Genomic DNA, 13,078 nt, shown 5'->3' on the forward strand with positions numbered 1-13,078 from the left:
AATACGTTAGGGTATAAGCTTTCTAAATTGCACTTACAAGTTCACGGGCAACGTTAAATAAGCGGCAGATTGCAATACAAGCCATATAGCAGCCGATTTTCGCCCCCCCCCCCCCCTCTGCTTGCGTATGTCCTATCAGTTAGTTCCGCTCTAGTCTATTAATTAAATCCGGCCCGTAAGATTTGATACTTGTATTGAATACGTCAGGGTATAAGCTATTTAAATTACAGTTACAAGTTCACGGGCTACGTTTAGATAAGTAGCAGATTGCTCTACAAGCAGTATAGCAGCCGATTTTAGCGCCCTCTATGCTTGCCGATTTCTTATCAATTAGATCGCTCTAGTTCATTGATTCAATCCGGCCCGTAAGATTTGATACTTGTATTGAATACGTTAGGGTATGAGCTATCTGAATTACACTAACAAGTTCATGGGCAACGTTTAGATAAGTAGCAGATATTGCTCTACACTACAGCAGCCGGTTTTAGCGCCCCCTATGCTTGCCGATTTCTTATCAATTAGATCGCTCTAGTTTATTGATTAAATCCGGCCCGTAAGTTTCGATACTTGTATTGAATACGTTACAGTATAAGCTATCTAAATTGCACTTACAAGTTCACGGGCCGCGTTTAGATAAATAGCAGATTGCTCTACAAGCCGTATAGCAGCCGATTTTAGCACCCCCTTTGCTTGTTGATTTCCTATCAATTAGTTCCCCTCTAGTTTATTACTTAAATCCGGCCCGTAAGATTTGAAATTTGTATTGGATGTGTTACGGTATACGCTATCTAAATTCGTCTTCAAAGTTCACGGGCCACATTTAAATAAGTAGCAGATTGCTCTACAAGCCGTTCAGCAGCCGATTTTTCCGACCCCTTAGCCCAGTGCGCAAACTGCTTTGACTCAATTAGTTCCCCTCTAGTTCATTAATTAGATACGGCCCGTAAGATTTGATACTTGTATTGAATACGTTAAGGTATAAGCTATCTAAATTACACTTACAAGTTCACGGGCCACGTTTAGATAAGCAGCAGATTGCAATACAAGCCATATAGCAGCCGATTTTACGCAACCCCCCCACCCCCTCTGCTTGCGTATGTCCTATCAGTTAGTTCCCCTCTAGTTTATTAATTAAATCCGGCCCGTAAGTTTCGATACTTGTATTGAATACGTTAGAGTATAAGCTATCTAAATTGCCCTTACAAGTTCACGGGCCGCGTCTAGATAAGTAGCAGATTGCTCTACAAGCCGTATAGCAGCCGATTTTAGCGCCCCCTATGCTTGCCGATTTCTTATCAATTAGATCGCTCTAGTTCATTAATCAAATCCGACCCGCAAGTTTCGATTCTTGTATTGAATACGTTAGGGTACAAGCTATCTAAATTGCACTTACAAGTTCACGGGCCACGTTCAGATAAGTAGCAGATTGCTCTACAAGCAGTTTAGCAGCCGATTTTGCGCTCCCATGGCTCAGTGTAGATACTGCTTCAACTCAAATAGTTCATTAATCAAATCTGTCCCGTAAATTTCGATACTTGTATTGAAGACGTAAGGCTATAAGCTATCTAAATTGCCCTCACAAGTTCACGGACCACGTTTAGATAAGTAGCATATCGCTCTACAAGCCGTATAGCAGCCGATTTTACGTAAGTACACTCACTCCGGTAGGTGTCGCTGCTGGAGTTTTTTTTAATTTTGCTGTTATTTGCTAAACTAAGAATTGCATCTTAACGATAACAAACTCAAATTGTTGGAAACATACTATTTTGTAACTTTTGTCAACGCTAACGTTGAAAAATGTGTTCAATTGGGCTAAATCGTAAAAAAAAAAATACTTGTAGTCGAATCGGATGCTACCTTTCCTCTAGGTCAAAATCGGCTGCTAAAATCGGCTGCTAAAATCGGCTGCTAAATGGGCTGCTAACTTCAGCCCGGTCGTATTTCCTATTAGTTGATTCCCCTGTAGTTCATTAACTAAATCCGGCCCGTAAGATTTGAAACTTGTATTGAATACGTTAGGGTATACGCCATATATATTTGTCTTAAAAGTTCACGGGCCACGTTTAGATAAGTAGCAGTTTGCTCTAGAAGCCGTATGGCGCCGGCAATTGATTTTTAGCGCCCATTTGCTTGCGTATTTCCTATTAGTTGATTGCCCTGTAGTTCATTAATTAAATCCGGCCCGTAAGATTTGAAACTTGTCTTGAATACGTTAGGGTATACGCCATATAAATTCGTCTTAAAAGTTCACGGGCCACGTTTAGATAAGTAGCAGCTTGCTCTAGAAGTCGTATGGCAATCGATTTTAGCGCCCCTTTGCTTGCATATTTCCTATTAGTTGATTCCCCTGTAGTTCATTAACTAAATCCGGCCCGTAAGATTTGAAACTTGTCTTGAATACGTTAGGGTATACGCCATATCAATTCGTCTTAAAAGTTCACGGGCCACGTTTAAATAAGTAGCAGTTTGCTCTAGAAGTCGTATGGCAATCGATTTTAGCGGCCCATTGCTTGCGTATTTCCTTTTAGTTAATTGCCCTGTGTTCATTAATCAAATCCGGCCCGTAAGATTTGAAACTTGTATTGAATACGTTAGGGTAGACGCCATATCAATTCGTCTTAAAAGTTCACGAGCCACGTTTAGATAAGTAGCAGTTTGCTCTAGAAGTCGTATGGCAATCGATTTTAGCGCCCCTTTGCTTGCATATTTCCTATTAGTTGATTCCCCTGTAGTTCATTAACTAAATCCGGCCCGTAAGATTTGAATCTTGTATTGAATACGTTAGGGTATACGCCATATAAATTCGTCTTAAAAGTTCACGGGCCACGTTTAGATAAGTAGCAGTTTGCTCTAGAAGTCGTATGGCAATCGATTTTAGCGCCCCATTGCTTTCGTATTTCCTATTAGTTAATTGCCCTGTAGTTCATTAATTAAATCCGGCCCGTAATGTTTGAAACTGGTATTGAATACGTTAGGGTATACGCTATTTGAATTCGTCTTAAAAGTTCACGAGCCACGTTTAGATAAGTAGCAGTTTGCTCTAGAAGTCGTATGGCAGCCGATTTTAGCGCCCCTTTGCTTGTGTTGTTCCTATTAGTTAATTGTCCCGTAGTTCATGAATTAAATCCGGCCCGTAAGATTTGATACTTGTTTTGAATGCGTTATGGCGTACGCTTTCTAATTTTGTCTTTCAAGTTCACGGGCCACGTTTAGATAAGTAGCAGATTGCTCTTCAAGCCGTATGGCAGTCGGTGTTAGACCAAGCTGAAGTCAGTGGCCGCCGATTGGGCCTATTATTTGTGCTTAATCGTTGATATCATACTTTTTGTTATTATTTTTGTTTATGTATACATATATTGGGTGGTAATAGACAATACCCAGTAGTTCATGAGCTTCATTTATGCTTTGAAACGAAATTAGGAATTTTTAGTTTTTTCGAATGGGCGTCTGAATGGGATGCTATGTTTTGTCTAATGACGAATCGGCGGCCCAATCGGCGGCTACCAATCGGCGGCCCAATCGGCGGCCAACTTCAGCCTGGTCCCTTTCACTGACTTAATTTGTCGCCGCAGATTCATTACAAACAATGGTATCAAAATACACTTTAAAAGTCACCATGTTCGTTTAAATTGTATCAAAGTAAAAACAAATAAATATTTACAACAGATCTGTATGAACTGTAAGAGGAAATTTTCTTCTTTTGATAAAATATATTTGTTTTAAATTTCTTTGCTATAGTTGGCATACTATTTGTTTCTGCTCATTCGATGACTTAAACCCCTACCCAAAGAAATGGAGCTGGAGAAAATTTCTCCTACTTTATTTGTTTAACTTTATAAAGTTAGCTAGTATTAATGTAGACCCGAAGAAAAAACAGGTCGTAGTACGTATGGAAGAAGACTTTGAGATGGATCAACAGGAGAACGAAGTGAGGGATCAAACCCAAGAGACAGATACGGGCAAGTTTCATCAGACTTTAGTTTGGGGGAGGGGGGGGCGTTACTTGCGCTATTCAGAAATTTATTATAGTCAAAGCTTTTAAAATAGTCTTCTAATTTTTTTGCTGTCTAATATCATGTCATGAATAAGATGCAAATGTAGATATCACAGTTTTGTATATGACTGAATGAGCTACTCGGTGAAATCATAGGTTGAATCTCCTTTGGTTTGTTGTTTGTTTGAGATATGTTTTTGCAATATTGTGGAGCAAAGTTCAAATTATGTAACAGGGTGACAGCTCACTTATGCCAGTAGCGCCGCACTATGCATTTACGATCTTGTTGTTGTTTGTGTTTTTGACGTGGGCCATATAGTATTATACAAATGATATGAGGATGTTGTCTAACATTTCGCTAAAAGAAGGAAAATGTGATATAATTAACAAATTTAAAAGTGATGTTACGTCAGAGACAATTTGTTTTCATAACATATACTCACTGTCATCAATGTAAACATAATGTGTTTGTTAGCCAGGTTTGGCTTCAATTCAAAGTGATGGCAATACAATGCTGTGTGTCAAGAAGCCCAAAATGTTTGACACATTATTTGATTCATCTTCCCATAGTGGTCGAAATACATTTTTCCGGTGTTCTGCAATATTGCAGGTTGTTAAAATTTTCTTCTGCAATTCAAAAATATTTTCTGCAAACACACATGGTTCCAAACATCTGTCTCAACCTAATAATGCCTTGCATTTAAATCTAGTTTTGGAATGCATAGCATTACTGTACTGTAGTTCTTTATTCTCTCACTCTATTTCTAATTTCAGTCTTCAAAGATGATCCTTGAACCTTCTATTCTTGGAAGTTAGCATTCCCTGATACCACCATAGGTCTTTTATCAACCTCGCCAGGTCACAGAGGGCTACCACAGCTTGAAGTATTCCAATCAATTCATAAATGCACATTATTATCTCATTCACTTCCACACAACATACTAATAAAGGTACACCAAAAAGCAACTGAATATGATTTTTGGAAACAGATGTTTCAGGCAGCATCCACCCTTTGTCAGTGACACTGAGCAGATCTATTGAAGAGCAGGTTTCATACCCTAACTATGAATTCATATGCAAAGGAGGTGAAGACAACGGTGGCACCCATCTCTGTTTCTAAGCCATTGGCCACACAACTTTGTACAATCACTACAGCAGGGGGCTAGTCAACTGGTAGTGGTGTGTGTTCAACTTCCATACTTTCCAGAATGCTGTGTGCTAAGCAGAGAAAGAAGCATGTACCATTTTTAAAGTCTTCAGTATGACTCGGTCGGAGATCGAACTCACGACCTACTGAATGCAAGGCGAACACTCTACCCACTTGGCCATTGCACCGGCAATGTGTGTGTACTTTTCAGCAAAATATGTTCAAGTATTTGTGAAATATACATTATTACATTACTGGTACATGCTGTGCATTACCAGTGCAACTGTACTAATAAGTAATAGTTGAAAAAGATTTGTTAGATACAAGTTCCAAGTATTAGTAGACTACTAGTATGTCTTACTCTTAAACTTCTACCTATTCCCTTACAGCTCCTCAAGAGAGTGTCAAGACATTTGCCTGGAGGAACATAGTTGCCTTTTGGTCAGTATCCTTGTTTGAAGCAACATGTGTGTGTGTGTGTTATGTGTTGTGTGTCTGTGTGCGCATGTGTGTGTGTGGTATGTGTGTTTGTGTGTGTGTGTGTGTCTGTGCGTGTGTGTGTGTGGTATGTGTGTTTGTGTCTGTGTCTGTGTGTGTGTGTGCATGTACTAGTATATGTGTGTGTGTATGTGTGTGTATGCGTGACTGTGTTCTCTATGATTTTCGTATTTGCTGATTTTTGTGATACATGTATTTGAATTTGTGTATGTTTGTATTTGTGTGTGTATGTTTGTGTGTTCTCTATAATTTTTATATTTGCTGTATATTGATGAAACAGAGATATCATGACATCTATCCCCCTTTTAATCTATCATATTTATGTTAGTATATGCTTTGCTTTTGAAGCAACATTTTGGAATAGTATATCCCATTACTGTAAATGCATTTAACTTCTCGGGGATTTAATTTCGCGGTAGCAGGAAAAGGGACTTTTGGCGGTGGATTTAAGTTCGCGGTAACACGATAGACTGCAGTCTAATACCATTATAGAAAAATGTTCATAGTGGTTTTAAGTTTGCGGTGAAGTGGTCACCGCAAAAACCGCGAACATTCATCCACCGCGAACATTTCTGCATTTACAGTATGTTATGCATTTCTTGTAAGTTTTTTAAAATTTTTCTCAGGTTCCTCGGGCTATGCAACAACTTTGGCTATGTGGTGATGTTAAGTGCAGCTCACGACATCCTCAAACAAGAAGAACATCAGGTCAGTATGGTAACACATGTTTAGTCTAGAATGCACACTGACTGTGCAAGACATGGACACATCATCATTGATATGATGTAGGCGTGTGCACTGTAGAAAGTCTCAGAGTATCAACCCCCCCTGAAAATTTTTTAATTTACATCCCTCAGGAACACTATTTCCTGCATTTTACTTGGGGCTGATTTAGTGAAATAAGTCATCATTTTTTTTACCTTTGTAACAGAACAACAGAAACACAGCATATGTGCCCAAATCACAGCATATGTGCCCAAATCACAGCATAGGAGAACCAAATCCAGGGCTCAAAATTCATTTTTCGGATTAGGTGCACTGGTGCACCCAGCTTAAAAAATTGGGTGCACCAACAAAATTTGGGTGCACCACTTATAATCTAATGATAAAACTTAGTTACAAGCTATCAAATTCTGAAACAAGTACCATAACAGACATTTTTATTATCTTTCTAACACTTAGATGTCAAGAATATGACATGTACTAGTATACTTTGATATCTTTACATACATAAACATAAGAAAATATTTGGGTGCACCCTGTGCACCCACAGAAAAAAATTGGGTGCACTGCTCCAATTTTGGGTGCACCAAAGGTGCACATGCAGCACCCAGTATTTCGAGCCCTGAAATCACAGTGTGCATGTGCGAGCCTATTGTGCAATGTACTGTCTACAAGGCTCTCGGCTTTAGGTGCGTGTAGATCCTTCAAACAACATACTTTAAGAAACATAATCATAGTGATGATCCTTTTGTCCACACAGGGTAACTCTACTGTAGCCCAGAGTGGCTTCAACAAGTCCAACCAGTATGACTGCAACCCTATATCAACAGGGGTAAGTGGTGAGCTATGCAAATGAGGACATAACTTGCATAGTTAATGAGGAAATTGTATAATTCCATTGTTTTCAATAACTGGACTTCAGTAAATGTAACACAATGCCATGGAAATTATGGTAGGTGGAATGTAAGCAGATACCAAATATGCTAATGAGGAACTTATTTGCATAATTTGTGTAAAAACTGCAAAACCGCTTAATGATGGGAATTTTATAATTGTGACATGTGTACGTTAGTCAGTGATGAACATTACCATGCATATATCATGTTAATGTGTTAGTCAATTGCATGAAATTTACAAAACCTCTAAATATTTCATGGAGGTATATGAGGTCACCGGACTCTAGCATTATCTATCAGATCATCTTCATATTTGACATTGATATGATAGAATGAAAATGATAAATATTTAGTTGAAGGTACAGACAACTGTACAACTACAAGCCTTAGGGATTACTGTAAATGCATTTAACTTTGCAGAGATTTAATTTCACAGTATCGAAAAATGGACTTTTCATGGTGGTTTTAATTTTGCGGTAGCGCCATGCACTGTAGTCTCTTACTGTTATAATGGAAAAATGTTCGCAGTAGTTTTAAATTCGCAGTGAAGCAGCCGCTGTGAAAAACGCGAACATTAATCCACTGCGAAAGTTTCTGCATTTACAGTAACACACACACACAAACAAATAAATAGATTGTGATATACATGAACTTAAAGAACTATGTTTTCCACTTTAGGCCATACTACTTGCCGACATCTTACCTGCACTAATAGTAAAGATGACAGCTCCTTACTTCATCCAGTCTATACATTACAGGTGAATATACATTGTAAAGTAATTTCTGTACTCATGTGTACTTTGCTTTATTTATCATAAAAATCCTAAAGTAGTTAAATATTGTAACATACTCATCCTGCTATACTTAACAGTGTGATTGTTTTACTTTCTTTTTGTAAAATATGATATTGATAAATCAGAAAACAAAATTACGTTCACACATGTAACTGTTTTGGTTAACCCCATCTTTTTTGGCACAAAATGTGCACTACATGACACGTATTGATTTACATTGGTTACAAAGTTGAATAATGTTTTAATTTGTGTATTTGTTTGATACAGCATAAAAGTAGCTGGTGTTGTGCTGTTTGGTGCTGCAAGTTTCCTAATCGTGGCTTTCTCGCACACGGTGGAGATCAGTGTTATAGGTAAGTAAGGAAAAGGCTCAACGATATGGCTTCCAATATTCTATATCTAGAATATGCGAATTTCAAAGTACAAAATATGTACATTTCTAGTAGAAAATGCCTGTCTTTTGAAACTGAGATTGCTGTACAGGTTTGTACTTGCTTTGGGAACCAAACGAGCCTCGCAGATGGGGCCGCGCTTCCGTCACACTCCGGAAACTATTGCTGGTGGATACAGGTTTGCAGGCCAACGAGCTCCATGCAATCATGCTGGACAGGAACATTGTGAAGACATTGGTGTCACCCAGGGTTGTAGCCAGCCAGAAATCATTTTCCGTCCCCTCGATTTTGAATGGCTTTGGCGCAGCATTCCTAGAGGGGTCGGGGGCATGCTCCCAAGGAAAATTTTGAAATCTAGACCCTCTGAAATGCTATTTCCTGCATTTTGAGGATTAAATTTTGCTCACAGAGGACAGAGAAGGCAAATTTTTTTTCCGTCCCCAGCTGCAAAATTCCATCAAAGGACAGAAGGACGGGTGCTGGCTACAACCCTGGTGTCACCTCCCTGAGGATGAACTGAACTGAACTGTTGCTTTGAAAGTCAACTTTTCCATCATCTAAATCTTGCAATCATGATACAGATTTAGAAAAAGAGTCAATACAATTTGTTTGACTACTGTAATTCACTTTGTCTTCTCGGTACCAAACTTTCACGGTCTGAGAAAATTTAAGTTGTTCTCGGAACTAAACCTTCACGGTGAACAAATTATTTGTTATTGTCACAAAGACAAATTATTTGTTATCGGTAATGATAAGTTCACATTACAGTTGTCACTGTGAAAACAGTGAACATAAAAGTACATTGAAAAAATCAGGAATTAATTTACAGTATTTCCCTACCAGGTGTTGCCTGTGCCAGTATAGCATCAGGACTAGGAGAGCTGACATTTCTAGGACTGACATCCTTTTACCACAGGTAACATTCGTCACAGACATGTTCTTGTTTAACGTCTGATGGAAAGGATATATGATATAGATATAATAGATATATGAGCTGAGATATATGAGCTGAGATACATTGTAACTTTTGATATTCATGTTGGGTTCTATAGTATACTGTTATCACATGGGTTTCCAACTTCCCATAGAGTACTGTAAATTCATTTAAGTTCGCGGGGATTTAATTTCGCGGTAGCGGGTAAAAGGACTTTTCGCGGTGGATTTAAATTTGCGGTAACACCATAGACTGCAGTCTAATACAATAATAGAAAAATGTTCGCGGTGGATTTAAGTTCGTGGTGAAGTGGTCACCGTGAAAACCGCGAACATTAATCCACCGCAAACATTTCTGCATTTACAGTAACTTGTCCGCACTTCATACTTAGATGCTGTAAAAAATTCAAGATTCAGATACCGGTATTCAGATGGTGGAATTGCTGTTGTTACAATTTTTTTATGAAGACGGCTATCCTACGGGTATCTGGGTGATATGGAATACACCGTGTTGTATTCTTTACATACGAGTATGCCCACTTCTAATCCAACTGCCATTTTAGAGTACATGTATACATGAGGAATATTAATTTATGATAAAGGATTGGTATAAACAATGTACATTTATATACTGTGATCTTTGTTCTGATCATTTCCTTTGTGTCACACTACAGGTCATCTGTGTCTGCTTGGTCATCAGGAACAGGTATGTTAGGTCATCATGGTTAATTTGGCAGTTATATTTGTCGCTCAAAAATTTATTCTTCTACAGAATCAAAAGATAACTTGAAACACATGAATAATTAACAGTTTTATCGACATTTTGTTTTTCAAAATTTCTTTCTTCCCCCAAATCAATGTTACTCAGTAGGAGTTCAGTAATCTCATGAGCAGAGACTTTTTCTTTAGACAGATAAATTTGAACAAAGAAGGAATTAAAATTATACACACCTAAACTTGCACACTTTGCTTTGCCACTTTGCCACTTGCCGATGCAAATTCTTTTGAGCTAGCGGCCTGAGTTTGCACCCACGTCTTCACATGACTGGGAAAGAGTCGCATTGTCATTTCGGATGGGGATGTAAATCTGGCAGCCCTGTGTATGAGGGAGCTTAAGGTGGTATCTCACTGCACTTGGGGCACCGGTGCTGCACTGCGGGGTCAAAAGATTTCAGAAATAGAGAACAAATACTCCTACATTTTGTGTATTTTGTTGTCTTCTAAGTCATGCTTTTACTTATCACGTAGTATCTAAATTGTAAAAAAATCTGCAAAAATAACGAAACAGTGCCGAAGTGCATGAACTCCGCAGTGCCACACCAGTGCCCCAAGTACAGTGAGATACCACATTTAGACGTTAACCCAGGTCCCATCCCTCCGTCCCAGGATGGAAATTTGTTTGTTGGGACAGAAAATAATATTGGTTAGCCTGAATCATCAAACCTCTGCACCTAAACAAGACAGCTTCTGAAAAAAGCTGCCTGGTGCGTATTTTGGAAAAAGCCTGGATGTTAAACAAAATCACATGAAAAAAAGAGTTTTTAAACATCGAAATACTGAAGTCTTCTATTAAAAAAACATTACATGAAATTTGTCTAACAAAGAAAACAAAAATTGTTACAAGTGGGGTTCGAACCCACGAACCACGGCTGCAAAAGCAAATCGCTATATCCACCCTGCGCGTAGACCGCTAGGCCACGCAAGCTGATTGCGTAATCGTGCGTACAGAAGGGCTATAAGAAGAGTTTGGTTAAATTGATTGATCCAACGGTTGAAGGGTTGAAGGGTTGAAGGGTTGGACGATTGAACCAACTGCTTCTCTGGGCACAAACCCGGTGCAATGCACCGCGGGAAAAAAATGACAAACTTATGGACAAGAGCATGGGTGACCCGGTGTGCTCCATCAAAAACGCAAGCAGTAGCAACGCTGCATTGTACTGCCACACTAGCTACTTGATAACACATCATACTTCGTCGTTAATTGATGATGACTGCTTAACATGTTTTATGAACAGTGTATGAAATAATCCCCTCCCCCCAGGTGGCGCAGGTGTGGGTGGGGCTCTCTCGTACGCCGGTCTTCTGCAGATCGGAGTCTCAGCCAGGAACTCCCTTCTTATCATGCTCGTTGTGCCTTTCACTCTGTCTATTAGGTAAACAACTTGCTCTTTAAATGTTTGCATTTAATCTTAGATTTAAAGAAAAATGTTTTTTTATGATACTGTTAGAAGTACCTTTAGTTAATGAATGAAATTGTTTTCTTTAACAATTCTAACTTTTATCGTTTTTGTCACAGGCAGTCTGTTTATTTTGTTACATGTACAATGGGTAGGAAATGTATTTCATTGGGGAAAGTACAAATTGTTGTGATGTATGTGAAACTTGATAGATTAAAGACATGTGTTAAGCATGCATGACACCATAAAACCCTTTCTTTGTTGAAAATTGTATCTTTCTGATAGGTCCAGGTCATATCAAGTACATTTGTACAACAATAATATACAAAATTATTGCATGTCATGTATATAGATTGTGAAACGAGTTGGAAGAAATTTTTTTATGAAGAACATAAATTGACCAACACTAGGGAAAAAATTAGGGCTTACCCAAATTTTACCTTAAGAAATTCTATTATATTTGTACAAAAATCCGTACGTATTTCAGAAAGTACCAGAATTGATGATATCTTGCAAATTTTGAAAAATAGGGTAAAAAAATAACAACAGTATACTAAAGTCAGTCACATGTGAATCTATCCACAGCTTTTGGTTAATTCTTGAGAAAAGATGGGCCAAAGCTGTTATCTCCAGTCCAGTGGCAGACAGAGCACCTTTGTTATCTGAGTCTGATGGCAGACCACCTCCAGCAAGACAGTCAGGTAAGAAGAAGAACACATACTCAACAATTTCTGATACTTGATATGACCCCCTCCTGCAAATGTGGTGTCTTCCTGACGTCACTGCTGGAGATAGAAATGATAATTCTGTGAACAAGGTCGATGGAGACCGAAAATTTAAGTCCCTACAGTTAGTACAGTGTTGGAAAGAAAGTTTAGCAATTTTTCTATAATGCATTCTACCAACACAGATAAACTTTTATGCTAAGACATATTCAATAAATTTCTGAAAATGTCAATTTATATAGAATTATGCCGTGTCTATTGTTTAAATGCTTGCAAAATCTATGCCAAATGCTAAGAAGTAACTTAAAGAAGCTTCTTCTTCTTTCAGTGCCCTCAATCTTAAAGAAGATTATTATGGCACAAATAATACCAGCTATACTGGTATTCAAATTACCAGGCCATGACTTTTAAAAGCAACTTTGATGTTTTCTTTTCAGGTCCAAATCTTTCTCTTGCACAAAAGTTTCAACTTGTAAAGGTAAAGTACTATTAGTGAATGATTGTACAGTATTTTGTAATAGTTAGGTCAGACATTTAGTAATAGTTGGTCAAGACAGGGAAGAACTGACGCTAAACCGGATAGTGAGTGACTGTGAGTGATACTGTGTGTACTATAAAAACTTGTTATATGCCATTTGTTTTTCAATTAGCTAGATATAGCGTTAGTCCCCTTTATCCGTGTGGTAATCTATATCCGTTTTATTCAAAGCGGGGTATTTAGGGATATCAATTCCACAGACAGAGGTCTCAATAAATTTTCAAAATATTGGTGTTTAGACTAAAATCACTGTTGCAATTG

General features: G+C 38.3%; 1 protein-coding gene across 2 annotated transcripts; it reads left to right on the forward strand.

Annotated features, from left to right (window-relative positions):
• Positions 1-3,745: 3,745 nt before the first annotated feature.
• Positions 3,746-12,757, forward strand: LOC118432574 (battenin-like; the record flags this gene model as incomplete). 2 transcript variants are annotated; one of them, XM_035844204.1, is given in 11 exon segments in its annotated part: positions 3,746-3,959; positions 5,531-5,582; positions 6,266-6,347; positions 7,123-7,194; positions 7,937-8,016; positions 8,320-8,405; positions 9,288-9,360; positions 10,052-10,083; positions 11,419-11,530; positions 12,140-12,255; positions 12,717-12,757. In XM_035844204.1, coding segments are annotated over 11 exon segments (816 nt in total), but the record flags the coding sequence as incomplete, so codon positions are not given.
• Between the last annotated feature and the right edge of the window lie 321 nt (positions 12,758-13,078).

This window comes from Branchiostoma floridae, chromosome 15, assembly GCF_000003815.2.
Source record: "Branchiostoma floridae strain S238N-H82 chromosome 15, Bfl_VNyyK, whole genome shotgun sequence".
Lineage (NCBI taxonomy): Eukaryota > Metazoa > Chordata > Leptocardii > Amphioxiformes > Branchiostomatidae > Branchiostoma > Branchiostoma floridae.